The following is a 16,002-nucleotide window of genomic DNA, read 5'->3' as shown; positions in this document are numbered from 1 at the left end:
TTAGGAGTTGATCAAGCAACCGTTTCCAGACGATTAAAATCATTAGGATTCATCCAGAAGCTTGGAAATTGGGTGCCTTATGAATTAAAGCCAAGAGACGTCAAACGTCGATTCTGCATGTCGGAAATGTTGCTTCAACGCCACCAAAAGAAGTCGTTTTTGCATCGGATTGTCACTGGCGATGAAAAATGGATTCATTATGATAACCCAAAGCGCAAGAAATCGTATATAAAGCCCGGCCAACCATCAACATCCACGGCAAAGTCGAATATCCATGCTGTTAAGGTTATGCTATGTATTTGGTGGGACCACAATGGTGTGCTCTATTATGAGCTATTGAAATCGGGTCAGACGATCAATGGGGACCTCTACCGAAAACAATTGATTTGTTTGAAAAAGGCCATCGCGGAAAAACGACCAGAATATGCGACCAGACACGAATCAATAATTTTTCATCATGACAACGCTCGGCCACATGTTGCAAGGCCAGTTAAAAACTATTTGGAATACTGTGGGTGGAAATTCTACCTCACCCGCCTTATAGCCCAGACATAGCACCTTCCACTTGTTCAGATCAATGCAGAATGCCGTCACCGGAGTACGCTTCTCTTCAGAACAGGGTATCAGAAATTGGATTGATTCTTTCTTGACCTCCAAGCCGGAGAAGTTCTTTTGGGATGGGATCCACAAACTGCCAGAAAGATGGGCAAACATCATAGCTTCCGATGGGCAATACTTTGAACATTAAATGTATAACAATTTTTTCACAATAAAGTCTTAACCTCACGAATTAATGCATACACCCAGTAGTTATTCGAAAAAGCGCGAATAAATGACATGATGCGACACGTAACACAAGTACTATGGACAATAACGCCTAATATAAATGATCAGGATGAAGAGCAAGTTGAAATCCGGGTGACTGTCTGTCCGTCCGTCCGTCCGTCTGTGCAAGCTGTAAAAACTGCGATATGTTTATGAAGCTTGGTACACATGTTTCTTGGTACCGTAAGACGGTTGGTATGGCAGATGGGCGTAATCGGACTACTGCCAAGCCCACAAAACGCCATTAATCGAAAAAAATAAATTGCCATAACTAAGCTTCACAATAAGATACAATACTGTTATTTGGTACACAGGATCACATTAGAGAAGGGCATCTGAAGTTTCAAACTTTTTTTAAAAGTGGGCGTGGGTAAACTAATAGGTAAAATGTGCATATCTCCTAAGCCGCTAAAGCTATAATAACAAAATTCGCTATAAGTTATATAATTGAATAGTATGTTTTAAGTCAAAAATGGGTTAAACCGGATTAATACTTCATTTAATATAAAATTTTGCCAACACCAGAAGTAGTGTGAACAGTGCTTGTTCAAATAAAATGCCACTTAAATCTGCATTTTGATTGTGTTGTCCTATTTAGAAAGTCAGAGGAAGATTTCTTCTATTAATTTATAGCTTTTTCCTACGTCTTGCTTATCATCAATTCCCTCGCCATTCAGAACAATATCACAATATACATAATGTAAAGTAAGCATAAAATGTATAATGAATTGTAATAAAATATATTTAACAATTTTTATATACATGTATGTAGACATATCGCAATTGATTGATGTTGAGCTCATGCTATAATTTTAACTGCATATCTCCAGCATACTCGCATTTGTACACCCATAATAATTTGCTAATTATGAATGCTTGTTGCACTTCACATCACACTTCACATCACACTTCCCACACACCAACGTTACACCACCTGATATCGACACATAATTTAACACAAACTACAAGAAACCATTGATTAACTAAAGCATTACTTGAAATAAACACAACATTTTTATCACTCTATCTGCATTGAGCAATAAATCATGGCAATAGCATTTATTACAGAAATGTTTTATTGTTTTGTTTTGTTCTACAGCAAATATTTCAAATACTTTCTATTGTGTCTATAGAAAAACTTCAATTGAAATTTTATTTCTACACTGCTTTCTATGTGCCGTCGTCTGGCAGCGCGTCATATATATTCGTAACTCGATTTCTGCTCCAATCAAATTGTTGTACTTGTATTGCTGCCGGCAATTGTATTTTTTGTTGTACGTCATCCCCATCAATGAGCGAGGACACAGTGGTACGTTAAAGTGCATAAAAGCTATTCAAATAAATGAAATATGAAAATATTTTCCATTTTCTTGTTTTGTGCGTGCATAACAAACACAAAAATAGTCTATCATTGTCACTGTGCTCAATGGCGAAAAGTGGGTTGACAATTGTTTTCGGTCGATACTCCGACAATGCACAGCTGTGCATGTGCAAAAGCAGCAACAACAATCAAAACAAATGCAGCCAGCAGAACACAAGTGGGTGGATGACAATAAGTTGTTGGCGCATGTGACGTCACCGGGCGAAACAAAGGAAGTGGAAAGCAAGCAAAAGTTTAAAATTGAGGTTTGTGTCTTTGATGATTGCAGTACGGATGATACAATGGAAATGTTGACACTTTGGCAACGCAAGTTTGGTGGACAACGGATACGGATGTTCATAGTTCGAAACGAAAGTGAAAAGCCCAAAGGAGGTGTGTCCGAATTTGGTTAATATGAAAATCACTAAAATTAAATATATTTATTAAATTTAAATTATTATATTTACCGTCAGTGGGTTATGGCCGCAATCGCGCTATAGAGCTGGGGAACGGTGCCTACTTGTGCTTTCAAGATATCGATGACGAAATGCTGCCAACGCGTATAGAGCAACAATATTTACTAGCGCGCGCCAATAAAGATGCCGTGAGTATATACAAATTTTTAATTTAATTAGTATATATTTGTATACCTTGATCAGGGTATATTGAATTTACCACGATGTTTGTAACACCCAAAAGAAAACGTCGGAGACCCTATCAAGTATACATACATATTATATATTAATCATGATGATAATCAGCGTAACAAGCTGAGTCGTTTCAGCCATGCATGTCTTTCTGTGCATCTGTATAAACACGAACTAGTTCCTAGTTTTTGAGAATCGATATGAAATTTTGTAATCGTCCTTTTCTCACCAAGAAACTACTCATTTGTCGGAACCGCCGATATTGGACAACTATAGCATATGGCTGCTATACAAACTGACCGATCAAAATCAAGTCCTTGTATGGAAACCTTTTTAATTTGAACAGAAATTTTTACGAAATTTGGCACGGCTTATTATTCAAGGCAACGCTATAATTTCCGAAAAAATTGTTCAGGTCGGACAACTATAGCATATAGCTCAAGTCGTTGTATGGAAAACTTTTTTATATGCCGAGATACATTCACGAAATTTGGCATGGATTATTGTCCATAGCAACGGAACAATCTCCAAAGAAATTGTTCAGATCGGACAACTATACTACATATCTACCATAAAACTGACTGAAAACTTTTTTTTTGATAAGGTATCTTCACAAATTGTAGCTTGGATTTTGAACCAAGTCATGACTTTACTATCCTAACATATTGTTCAGATCAGACTACTATAGCGTATACAGTTTGTATGGTAACTGACCGATCAAAAACATGACAAAGATCCTTTTATACCCTTCTATGCAATAAAAAAATACACCTGCGAATGGTAATACAGCTTCGGTGCAGTTAACGTTTTTTCTTATTTTCAATTAATACACACTAACTTTTTCAAGCTCATTGGCTGCAAGTTCGTGCGCACGCCGCCGAATTCCACCTGCCGCTTCACACGCTGGGCAAATGAACTGGATGCGACAAAGTTGCCGCTACAAATATACACTGCCAATGGACCAACGGTAATTATGCCCACTTGGCTATGCCATCGTCGAGTCTACGAACGCATACCGGGTGGTTTTTGCGAACACGGCCGTGGCACGCCCGAAGATCTTATATTTTTCTATGCGCATCTTGATCGCGGTGGACGCGTGCTGCGTATTAATGAATGCTTGCTGCTCTATCGTTATCATGCGGCAGCAACCACGTTCTCAATTGTTGCCGAAACTATTTGGCAATTACGCATGCAACATTTACTCGCACATGTGTTGTGCGTGGAGCCGTGGCGCAGTGGTTTCACCATTTGGAATGCGGGTAAGCGTGGACGTAAGTTTTTTCGCGATTTACCACAAACGTTCAAGTGCAACGTGCGTGCCTTCTGTGATGTGGATAAGAGTAAGTTGACGCGTGGAGAGTACTTGAGTTTTTATTAGTTATAAAAAATATTTTTTCTTTTAGAGAAAATAAATAAAACTTACAATCATTACGACGAGAATGCGCACCGTTTCACGTACGTAGCGCCGATTATACATTTCACGCATGCGCGGCCGCCGCTGCTTATTTGTATGAAATTAGATCTCACCAATGGTGCTTTTGAAGCGAATTTAAATAGTTTAAATTTGTGCGAAGGACGTGATTACGTATTATTCACGTAAATTGTGGTGTGCTAACACAAAAAGTGCATTATTTTTCTAGCTTTACAACTTATTAGGGTTACATTTAAAGGTTATGTATACAAAAATAATATTCAAAGAAATATGCAACCCCCTCCTGTGTAAACTTTGTGATTTACACAATATTATACAATTGTGATAGTATAGTATATTAGCAAACGATTTTATTAAAATCAAATTCACAAATAAAAAAACTAAAAAATTTGCCTAAAATTATGGTTAACGCTGAATACACTTAACAATAATAGACAGTGGCCGTGTCACGAGAGGAGATCGGGAACGACTCCTCCATCACCAACCATTAATGGTTCAGAGTCAGAGTCAGGGATTCGAATTCGAAAAAAAATTAAATTTTTATTTATTAATCCCGATGTCGGGAAAAATTAAAAAAAAAGTTTATTCTGTATTTGGCATTACAAAATAAAACTTAATTCAAATGTTAATTTAATTATCTTTTTAATGTATTATTTGCAACCCTGATAGGAGTTTAACCTGCTACAATATCCAGAACCAAGTAGGGCGAGGGTCACTCTAAGTTCCCGGGACCAGTCGAGCTCTTCGTCGTTTGTAGTGCGTAGTGGTTTAACTCCAAATACACCGTTCACTGAGAGGGAGTCTGTGAAGGTATTAAAGGCATCCTATATACTCTCCTGTCCCCGGTTTCTCTCCACTCAACAGTGACTTCAGAGCATTTGTACATAACGGTATAGCACATCGCACTCTTCAAATTTCGGCGCTGCATCGAAGTTTCGTCGCACTTTGCAATATTCTGCATATATCTTTTGACTCTCTTCGCTCACGGTTGGTGGTGTAACTTGCAAATACGAATCACTACCATAATTGCTTAATGGTTTCAATATACTTCGCTTTAGGTTAGCCATTTCATTATCACGTTCACGTGGCGGTGCCGCAGTTGAAAGAGCAAAAGCATTATTATTGCCGCTAGCTAATTTACCGAACTGCACATATTTCCGGTATATATCCATATTAGCTTTAGATGGATTGGTAATCTTGCAACCGTATACCTCATCCATGGGCGGCAACACCGATTCCAATGTAAATGGTTCTTGTTCTATCAACACAGTTTGGTTGGCATCCTTAACAGCATAGCTGGCGCTTATATCCTCATCGGTAGAGCTATCATCCGCTTCGGAACTGGAACTCGATGAATTGCTATTCGTAGAACTGGTGGAACTTTGCCCGGTGAGGTTAGGATTTTTGCGTGCTTTGCGATCTTGTATTTGCCGCTGGAATGGTGAGTAGTTGGTGCGGAATGTTGGCATATAACGTAATGCCAGTTGACTAATCTCGAAAGCTATGTGTTCACTGAGATCGGTCCATTTAAATGATTGATGATAATTCGAATACGCATCGATCATCTCAAGACCTTTGGAATGCACGCGAAATAGTTCCTTGACAATTTTGTTTGAGTCCGAAGTGGAGTGCGGCAGACAGGAGCGCACTTTGTGACGCACCCAGTCGGTAATAAGACGCGTTTCATTTTCTGGTGTGAGCGGTTTATAAACGTTATGCATGTAGTAGTCTGTTTGAAGCTCCCATATTGGTTGATTATCTGCAAAATAAATAAAGATATATTGAAAACAATAAAAAAAAACGTTAAATTCGGGTGCACCGAAGCTATAATACCATTTACAGGTTCAAGTTTTCCTCCCAAAGACTTGATTTTGGATTCGAATTGAAAGATTTGTTCGGATATTGTAGCGTTGTCTTGGAAAATAATTTATGCCAAATTTCGTGTAAATATTTTGTCAAATAAAAAAATTTTCCAGACAAGAACTTGTTTTTGGTCGATCAGTTTGTATGACAGCTATATGCCATAGCGCTCCGATCTGAAAAATTTCTTCGGAGATTGTTACATTGTCTTAAGCAATAAGCTGTGCCAAATATCGTGAAGATATTGTCAAAAAAAAATTTTCCTTACAAGAACTCGATTTTAATATATACACAGACGGACATAGCTAAATCTACTCAGCTCGTCACGCTGATCATTTATATATATATATGTATGCTTGTTATAGGTCTCCGACATTTCTTTTTGGGTGTTACAAACTGGCGTGGCAAACCCTGTTCATGGTATAATAATATTGAAAATAGTAATCATGCTTGTATCTCTAGTAAACATACGTTTCGTGTGACTTCTGCTGGGTATGTAATAGCCCAAGAAAAGGTTAATGCTATGCTGTTTCTCCGTATCACTGAAGGTATTACTGTAGTAGCGGCTCAATGTTTGCATTATATCGTTGCCCTGTGAAGCCCATGCCGCCGTTTTACGATAAGTTTTAATACGATGTACCAGCTGGGAACCACCATATTGTAATGCCAGCGTATCGCCATGCTCCTCATACAGATTCTCCAACATGGTCACACAATCTGAGTCGAACTCGAGTTTGGCGGATTTAACGAAACCTAAACGCTCCAATTGATGACCCAACGCACACTTGCCAATGGCGAATTGTGCCGTGTTGGTGCGATCTAAACAATCGACGCAATTCGTACGCACTAGGCCTGTTTGGAAACTACACTCACTACCGCGCGCCTTAAAAAACATGCCAGTCTGTTGCACTACGCTCTCCGCGATGTCGGCCAACATTTCCATGACATTGCCGCCACCACGACTTTTCCGCGCCATATCGAAATGTATGTGCTTCATACGGTGTTGCGGTGGCAAAAACTGATTCAAGTAACGTATGCTGTAGACAAGCTCTTTGGAGATAATCGATTCATGTTTACGCTTCTCACGTTTCTTCACTAAATTCAACATGATTAGCGGTGAGCCATAGTGAAAGAGTAGACGATCGAAATGACGCGCTGGTGTTTGTGCATATGGATCGCAAATATCTAATTGTATTTGTGGTTTCGGCACCATTTTGACGACATCTTGTGACCAGTGTGAAGGCACTGAGCCACGCATCTGTGTAAACGAGCACATACGTTGACCGTCTGTGACTATTTGTTCTGTTTCCACTTCATTTGCCACATCACCCATACAATTGGCACCACGCTTCAGAAATCTAGTTCCGGCAAAGCGTGTACTACGCCTTGCAATTAAACACACATTCACATGTCGTCCGAAAACACTAATACATGACTGACTTATATACCCATGCGTCACTTCCAACATCCAATCCTTAAGCACAATGACACGCATTGGCTGCAAGAGGAACGCATTCCAGACAAAACGCGTACGCGAGTTGCTGCGAAATGCATAGTTCACACGCTCATCCGGTGCTACAACATTATTGGTGAGTTTATCCCAGTCGGGCAAGGGCTCATCGTTGTCCAAGTCTACATTTGGTCCTACAAATCGCGGTGCCGATTCATTATACTGAAGCGTGCGCGTTAAATCATATGAATAGGAAAAATAAAAATTACTACGCAAATCGATACTCTGAAACATTTTCTTGTAACGTTCTTCATAGGGATGTGGCGCACGTAATGTTGTTGGTTCATTTACGCGCACCATGACTGTATCTTTTATGGTGTAAATCAAATGCATGCCAATGTGCGCGCAACATTTGCGTTTCGTGACAAGCAGCAGGTAGTAGCCTTCAAGAAAGCGCACAAAACCCAGGACACCATAGGCGGAGGTAACGCGCGCTGAGCTACCGAGTGAAATGAGGAATCTGCGTATTTCCAATGCGTTCAACTCGTTGGGATTCTCATCGATAACAACACGGTCGTGTTGTGTGCGATCAATGGTAAGCATGCGAAAGCGCGTTTCACGATTGTTGCTACCAACAAGGTAGAGACGCTAAAATGTCCAAAATAAAAACAACAAATAAGAAATATTATATCGTGGAAAATATTTATATCGAGTGGAATACTCACAGTGCGCGTTTCGTAAAGTACCACCTTTTGTATGCCACTAATAAGTGGATTAAAAAATATATTCGGATTACTGTTGTTCATTTTATGACTTTAATTGCTACTGTTTTAGCAATTTTCATGGATATTATAAACAAATTTCTCTGTGGTGACTAAACAAATAAGTAACGCGAATGAAGAATAATCCCAGCTGACTATTACTTTGTGATAACACGTTGGTGTTGCCAGGATTTGATGATTGATGAACCGTATTACAAATGTTACATGTTATTTTTGAAAATTAGTTTTTTATAACAAACAGTTTTTTTATAACAGCACAAAGTGCTATTTTATTATACATAATTTATATAAATTTTATAGTTTCTATAAATGTTCTTGCAAAGTATCACGCGAATACGGTATTGTGGCAATCAGCTGCTCTTAGTTTAGCAAAATTAAAGTTATTTATTTCTTACAAGTTTAAATATTACATATATAAATTAAACACCGGTATTTAATTAATGAATACAATACGTCCTTGCGGGTGCAAAGGTGTACGCACCTGTCTTCAGTGTGAGAAGGACTTTAACATTCAAAAACCATCACTTCTTCAACAACTCAAAGACCTGCAAGCGTTTTCATTTTGCCCCCTATGCGAGCGCCTTTTCGAAGGTTGGAACCCGTGGGAAGTGCGTGACCAACATCCAGAACACAACAATCATGAAGGATTACCATTTCCCGGAATGTTTGTGCAGGAGCAATTCCTGTGTACCAATGAAAGTGAGGAGTTAATGGAAAATTTAGATGTGTTGCCGTGGGCAATATCACAAAGTGGCCGTCGCAAACAAAATTTCGGACCAAAAGCCAACTTTCGTCAACGAAAGTTAAAGAATGGTAACTTTAATGGTTTTCCGTTAAGTACACGTTTTATACAACAGCGGCTACGTGAGGTGCCAATATTGAGTGACTTTCAGACAATTGAGCAATGCTCACTGGAGTATGAACCATCAAAGGGCGCATCCATCGATCCACATGTAGATGATTGTTGGATATGGGGAGAACGTGTTGTGACTGTGAATTGCCTTGGAGACACAGTACTGACGCTGACCGCTTTCGATGCCTCGACAAATCCGAAAAAATATAATTTGAATTTAGTACCGCATTATGAGAAACAATTACTTTTACCGTTGCTGGAAACGAAGCAATTGGATTTCTTCAAGGATAAAATTATACGTGTAGCTATGCCAAAGTAAGTGGAACTAACATTTTTCCTATTTTCCTTCTTTAAATAGTAGTTTTTAATATATTTTTACTTAGTCACTCACTGATGGTAATGTATGGACCCGCGCGCTACCAATTCGAACATTCAGTATTGCGTGAGGATGTGAAAAGCAGGCGTGTTTGTATTGCTTATCGTGAATTTACGCCTATGTATATTGATGGTGAAAACAAAATAAAAGGCGATGAGGTAACACAGAATGCACAAAATTTCTGGACGGACACAAAAAAAGCAACTGTTGAAGAATAAGTAATTAACATTTTATTTGCATAATATATTCATAAATAAGCTTTTCTGTTTTATTTTTTACTTTACAATACGATTTTGACAATTGAACCTGCTAATAACCACAAAACGATTTTTTTTTTGTCATTTTAATTATTTTTCAATCGAGATATTCAGCTATATGTTGTGCGGGATCATCTATGTAAATGCCGTCTCCCCCACCATCAACAATTTCCTCTGTACTATTACCCATAACAGTATTTTTAATGATATCCGCTGGATATGTCATTTCAGTGGTTGTTACATGTAAGCGTCTTATATGAGCGCGTAAGTTGCCATTAGAACTAAGCTCTTTTCCGCAATATTTACATTTAAAATCTGTATGTGATTCTCTTAAATGCGCAAATAAATCAGCAGTTTTAACGAAGGCTTTGCAACAATGCTTACAAACATGTGACTTGCGTGCATGTGTTAGCAGAAAGCATGGCGCCGTAAAGGCTTGTGGACAATATTTGCATACGTAAATGGAGCGGCCAGTATCATCAGTACTCACTGTAGAAAATGGTAGTGCAGCTTGCGCTTCATTTTCGCTTACAAGTTCTTGTTGTTGTTCTAGCTTATTATGGTTGCTGGTAATAAGTTCCTGGTACTGTTCGCCTAAGTCGCACTCAATTAATTCATTTGATGGTACTTCATGGACGATTTCCTCTATTTTCGGCACCGCGGTATTAACTTTCACATTTTGCTCACTTACATAAACATCCGTAGTTCTGCCTTTTTCTATCACATTCGGTATGTGTTCTATAAACAGATTGTGATTTCTTCTTTCTTTTTTCTCAAGTAGTGTATGCATATCCACATCATCTACTTTTCTTTTTCGTTTATGTGGGCTATATGGGACATTTGTATGAGACTCCTGCGAAGTGGCTTCAATCGGTGGAACAAATGTAGTGGCCCCTGTAGCATGCGTAAGTAATTGTGTTACACCGCCTGTGAGTATGAATTTTGGATTTTTGACGAATTTACGTTTCTCCGGTTGTTTAAGTGTATTTTGTATTTGTAAAGGTGCTGGATATTCGTTACATTGTACAGATTTCACATGCTGATCAGTTAGTGTATGCTCTGATGTATATTCTAAATATTCAACTAAAGTATTATCATATTCCAATTCTTCTCTGGCTACCGGCTCGGGTACCAATGCTGGTTTACACTGTTCTTGCTGTAATGCTTCTTCGTAAAGCTGTTTTATTTGTTTGTTAGCGGCGCATAAGCGTTTGTAGAAAATATACTGTGGTTGAAGCTCCTGCAAGCATTCCTTGCAAATCAGTTGCAGTTCGACGTCGAATTCAAGTACCGAATGCTGTAATTGAGATAGTTTTTAAAATAAAATTTAACAAGTCTCTCTGAAAACTTACCTGCCAGTCATTATACATTTGCAATACTTCATGTATGGAAATCGCTGCTGCTTGTGCGTCAGACTCCAGGGAATCATTTTCTATCGTATTGTCGCTCCAATGCACTTTATGTTCCCACAAATTGTAATTGCCTGCACCCAAACAAATACGGCACAAATTACGTAGATTACCAGTGTTTAACTCAATTTCCATTTATTTGTTTACAAATTTTTGTTGTTTTAGTGCGAAAATATCACAACGGCTATAGCTACTACACTTTGAAAATCTTCAACGCGTACAATTGTCAAACTGCAAAATGCACCGTGGCCCAATTTGCTTACATGGCAATGAAATAATTGACATTAACAGATTGAGGCTGTTAGCAAAATAATCATGTCTTTTAACAATTACTTCAAATAATACAATTTTACGAAAAAGAAAATGGTTATTTCAATTCAGTGTAATTTTCGCTATAATTCATAATTTGTATTATAATGTAAATAACACATAACTAAATAATTTCACCATCCGGCAACACTGTGGAATGTATTCCATCATTTGTTTAACCACAAACAGCTGATAACGTTACAGCTTTCGACTTGCTGTCGACAGGTAAAGGTTGTGTTCAGCTTTCTAATTACAACAGCTGCTTTTGTATTGTAATTGTTAAATTTCTCAAGTACTAATTAAATAAGTTTACTAAATGTGTACGAAAGTGGTGCGAATTCACAAAAATCAACGAAAATGAGCGCCAGACAGCAAAGCTCATATCATAACGTAGTGAAAAGCGTTTGTTATTGTTGATATGAAAATGAAGTGGCTATTGTGTTGGCATAAGAAATTGAAAAAAATGCTGGTAGGTTGGAAGCCGTTGCATTGGTTCATATTCAGTGCACTATGTCTGCTGGGATTTGGTGTCTATTGGTACATTTGGTCATCGGAGGTGCGCATTGAAGAGACCTGGAGTAATGGTTTGTACTCATATATTTGTTAAAATACATATATTATTTGTTTACTTAAATATTATATTTACTTGAATATCGTATTAGCGATTAAACCTTTGGGTCGTATAGCAGCTGCAGCAAATGGTGGTTCACTGGACGATTTCGATTATGAAGAACAATTAGTAGTGCTATATAATCGTGTACCCAAAACGGGATCCACCAGTTTTGTTAATATTGCTTACGATTTATGTAAGCGTAATAAGTTTCATGTCTTGCATATAAATGTGACGGCAAATATGCATGTGCTATCGCTGCCCAATCAGGTGAGTAGCATTGACGGAAATCAGTTGTATGTTAAAAGGTAATCATAATCTTAAAAAATATTATTTTTTGGCAGATTACGTTTGTGCGTAACGTTACCAAATGGCATGAAATGAAGCCGGGTAAGTGCGGTTGCTGATTTTTTGACGCATACATTAGTAATATTTCTCATTTTTGTCTTTAAACAGCACTATATCATGGTCATATGGCGTTTTTGGACTTTTCCAAGTAATTACTGCAGCTTTTTCTTGTAATTGCTTGACTCCAGTAATACTATATTTATTTAATTGCAGATTTCAAATTGCGCACAAACCTATTTATATTAATATAGTACGTAAGCCATTGGATAGGCTAGTTTCCTACTATTATTTTCTACGTTATGGTGATAATTATCGTCCGAATTTAGTACGCAAAAAGGCGGGTAATAAAATTGTGAGTATTCATACCTTTAATTTATCCTTTCAAAAATATTTATACTTTTGCCATGCAGACTTTTGATGAATGCGTTTTATCGAAACAATCAGACTGTGATCCAAAGAATATGTGGCTGCAAATACCATTCTTTTGCGGTCATGCAGCAGAGTGCTGGTATGTCAAACTATCCTTAAAACCTCAAAACATATGCAGCTTCAATAAATTTATAAATTTTTTTTTTGTTTTTTGTAGGGAGCCAGGCAGCGAGTGGGCATTAAATCAAGCTAAGTATAATTTGGTTAATGAATATTTTCTGGTTGGCGTTACCGAGCAAATGGAGGATTTTGTGGATCTGCTTGAGCGTTCTTTGCCGCGGTAAATATACACAAACATACATACATACATATATATATATACATATTGCACACTGTACAATTGAAAACTACAATATCATGCCATTGTTTTGCTTTGCAGCATATTTCACGGTTTCCGGGAACACTATCAACATTCCAATAAATCCCATCTACGTCAAACGTCTTGGAAAATAGCACCCAACGACGATACAATAAATACCATACATAAAACAAAAATCTGGCAAATGGAGAATGAATTGTACGAATTTGCATTGACACAATTCGAATATAATAAGCGCAAATTGACCGTGCCCGATAATAAGCATTTGCAAAAATTTATGTATGAAAAGATAAGACCCAAATGATAGCATTTGCGAAATGCTGTTGCAAAAACGTCAAAAATGCGCAAAAAATGCACTAATGTGTGAAATTAAATTATGTGTGTGTATATTTTCTTGTTGTGTTAGCGCACGCAGCTGTTGTCACTTCATTGTTTGTACACATAAAGCACTGTTTGTAGTGTGAAACTCCTATTATAACATAGTGGCTATACACATTTACTTTTTTACATGAACCCTCCAATTGTAGTCATATTTAAAAAAATTTTTTTTTGGTATTGACTTGTTAGTATTGTTTGTATATTTCTGTTCTTTATACTTCAAAAAATTTTGCGCAATTCTTATTTATGCGCAATATGCAAATAAGAACTTTAAATATGTAACCACGACTAAGCAATGACAATTATGTGAAGACAGTCGAGTCTAAGTAACCGGAACTGGGCCGGATTTTTATCCGGCCAAGGATTGTCAACTCGGCACCATTCCTCGAAATTACTACAGGTATGTTTTCTGCCGCTAGACAACAACATAAGAAGACAGTCATTATATTTTTCGTAAGTTATAATTTTATATGGATTTTTTTTTTTTTAAATTTTGAATTTTAGTAATTTGGATTTTGGAATTATAAATTTAGTTTTATTAATTTAAATTGTATTGTTTTCTGTTTATGATATATATTACTATACTTTTTCAATATTTTTCTAAATTTATATACTTTTTGTTATTTACATATGTAAAAATTTAGGAAATTTTTTTTTTTTAAATATAATATATTTAAAATAATTTCTTTTTAATTTTTAAAAAAAATTAAGTTTTATTTAGGCTTGCGATATTTTAATTCAAAATAAATGGAAAAAAACCAAATTTTCAATAATTAATTCCGAGATGTTGGGCCTAAAAATTAAAATAAGGATTAAAAATTGAGAATTTTTGTTTAAAAATTAAGAAAATATTTTTAATTTCTAAATTGGAGTAACAAAAAAAATTTGTTTTACATATTAAAAGCCGAAAAGAAACGGGATAAAAAGGGAAAGATTTACATACTTCCTACTGAAACTATATAATTAAAACTAATTTAATGTAAATAAGATATAAAGTGTTGAACTAATTGAAATTTTATTGAAAGTAAGGTTTCCTTTTCCAAACCGAAGCAATATGGTAGAACACAAAGTACACAAACGCGGAATAATGTAAAACAATTTATTTATTTATTTTAATTATTGTATAATATTGAGATTACCATTTTTTTTTTGATCAGGTATTTTTGATTTTTAATTCGTAAATAGGGATTTCAGTAAAGTTTTTTGGGATTACGAAATAAAAAAAATTTAATTCAAATGTTAATTTAATTATTGTTTTAATGCATTTTTTGCAACCCTTTCTAAATTGTATTTTTTTGTTTATAATATACTTGTACTATTATTATGAAAAGTTTTTATAAATTTAAGTTAATAAAATATTTTTTTTTTAATCAACATTTTTGTAATTATGTATCAAATTTTAGTTTTTCTATATTTATTTTATTATAACTTTTTTATCAAATTTTTAAATTATATAATATTTAACAATTCTTTAAAATAATATTTTGAATTTTACTATATACACTGGTTTATCGTTTTATTTTAATTTATTACCTTTAGTTAATATTTTTATTTTTTTTATGTATGTCATTTTTAATATACATATACATATACGTATATATTTTTGATTTGCTCATTTATTCGTATTTAAAAACAATGTTAATTATAATTTTTTTATTAAATTTTTTATTGATCTTTATAATTGTTTTTTTGATTTGCTCAATTATTAGTATTTTAAAAAACTTTTCAATTAGTTTTTTTTATTCAATTTTTTATTACATATTATTAATATTTCATTCATATTTAAATAATAAAAAAATTTGAATTTGTATTTATTTTTTGATATGTTCATTTTTGATATTTTTTTTAGTTTTTTTAATTATCATTATTATTATATTTTTTATATATTTTTTTTTTTAATTTTTTTATTACAATTTTTTTTATTTTTGTTTATTTATTTATTATTTTTTTAATTGAAGAAGTTTGTAACCCAGAAGGAAACGTCGGAAGCCTATAAAATATTTACATAAATGATCAGCATGGTGAGCTGAGTTGATTTAGCCATGTCTGTCTGTCCGTCCGTCTGCCTGTCTGTCTGTATATACACGAACTAGTCTCAGTTTTTGAAATATCGATCGTAAATTAAGCATATGGCCGTTTCTCACCAAGAAGCTGCTCATTTGTCGGAATGGCCGATATCGGATAACGGATCATTATCTAAGGCAATAATAGAATCTCCGAAGAAATTGTTCAGATCGAAGCAATCGGAATCAAGTTCTTTTGAGGAACCTTTTGTATTTGTGAAGGGTATTATAGCTTCGGTACAATCGAAGTTAACGTTTTTTTTTTGTTTTACTTATCTCTTACTATAAGCAATAA

General features: G+C 35.6%; 5 protein-coding genes across 6 annotated transcripts; 3 read left to right on the top strand and 2 right to left on the bottom strand.

Annotated features, from left to right (window-relative positions):
• Positions 1-1,942: 1,942 nt before the first annotated feature.
• Positions 1,943-4,893, top strand: LOC106614863 (queuosine-tRNA galactosyltransferase). 2 transcript variants are annotated; one of them, XM_070106765.1, is made up of 5 exons: positions 1,943-2,134; positions 2,230-2,593; positions 2,659-2,789; positions 3,680-4,172; positions 4,236-4,893. In XM_070106765.1, exons 1-5 carry the CDS (start codon positions 2,117-2,119, stop codon positions 4,430-4,432), a joined length of 1,203 nt encoding a protein of 400 aa, XP_069962866.1. In that variant the 5' UTR covers positions 1,943-2,116; the 3' UTR covers positions 4,433-4,893. The 2 variants fall into 2 exon arrangements, with proteins under 2 accessions (XP_069962866.1, XP_036226923.2); XM_036371030.2 differs by having other exon boundaries at positions 1,945-2,134; positions 2,230-2,578.
• Positions 4,590-8,519, bottom strand: FIG4 (polyphosphoinositide phosphatase FIG4). Its single transcript, XM_014230787.3, has 3 exons — positions 8,300-8,519; positions 6,596-8,222; positions 4,590-6,023 (listed from the first exon to the last, which is right to left on the bottom strand). Exons 1-3 carry the CDS (start codon positions 8,378-8,380, stop codon positions 5,134-5,136), a joined length of 2,598 nt encoding a protein of 865 aa, XP_014086262.1. The 5' UTR covers positions 8,381-8,519; the 3' UTR covers positions 4,590-5,133.
• Positions 8,520-8,665: 146 nt separating this feature from the next.
• Positions 8,666-9,847, top strand: LOC106614850 (alpha-ketoglutarate-dependent dioxygenase alkB homolog 4). The gene is made up of 2 exons (XM_014230769.3): positions 8,666-9,524; positions 9,593-9,847. The coding sequence occupies exons 1-2, from the start codon at positions 8,797-8,799 to the stop codon at positions 9,801-9,803; spliced, it is 939 nt and encodes a 312-aa protein (XP_014086244.1). The 5' UTR covers positions 8,666-8,796; the 3' UTR covers positions 9,804-9,847.
• On the bottom strand, positions 9,793-11,572 carry LOC106614849 (uncharacterized). The gene is made up of 2 exons (XM_014230768.3): positions 11,195-11,572; positions 9,793-11,139 (listed from the first exon to the last, which is right to left on the bottom strand). The coding sequence occupies exons 1-2, from the start codon at positions 11,384-11,386 to the stop codon at positions 9,940-9,942; spliced, it is 1,392 nt and encodes a 463-aa protein (XP_014086243.1). The 5' UTR covers positions 11,387-11,572; the 3' UTR covers positions 9,793-9,939.
• Positions 11,573-11,750: 178 nt separating this feature from the next.
• Hs2st (Heparan sulfate 2-O-sulfotransferase) lies at positions 11,751-14,887 on the top strand. Its single transcript, XM_014230780.3, has 8 exons — positions 11,751-12,144; positions 12,223-12,440; positions 12,515-12,560; positions 12,627-12,666; positions 12,732-12,870; positions 12,929-13,026; positions 13,105-13,227; positions 13,327-14,887. Exons 1-8 carry the CDS (start codon positions 11,979-11,981, stop codon positions 13,568-13,570), a joined length of 1,074 nt encoding a protein of 357 aa, XP_014086255.1. The 5' UTR covers positions 11,751-11,978; the 3' UTR covers positions 13,571-14,887.
• The last annotated feature ends 1,115 nt before the right edge of the window (positions 14,888-16,002 follow it).

This window comes from Bactrocera oleae, chromosome 3, assembly GCF_042242935.1.
Source record: "Bactrocera oleae isolate idBacOlea1 chromosome 3, idBacOlea1, whole genome shotgun sequence".
Classification (NCBI taxonomy): domain Eukaryota; kingdom Metazoa; phylum Arthropoda; class Insecta; order Diptera; family Tephritidae; genus Bactrocera; species Bactrocera oleae.
Note: the sequence above shows the minus strand (reverse complement) of the source record. Positions and strands in the feature narration are given on the sequence as shown.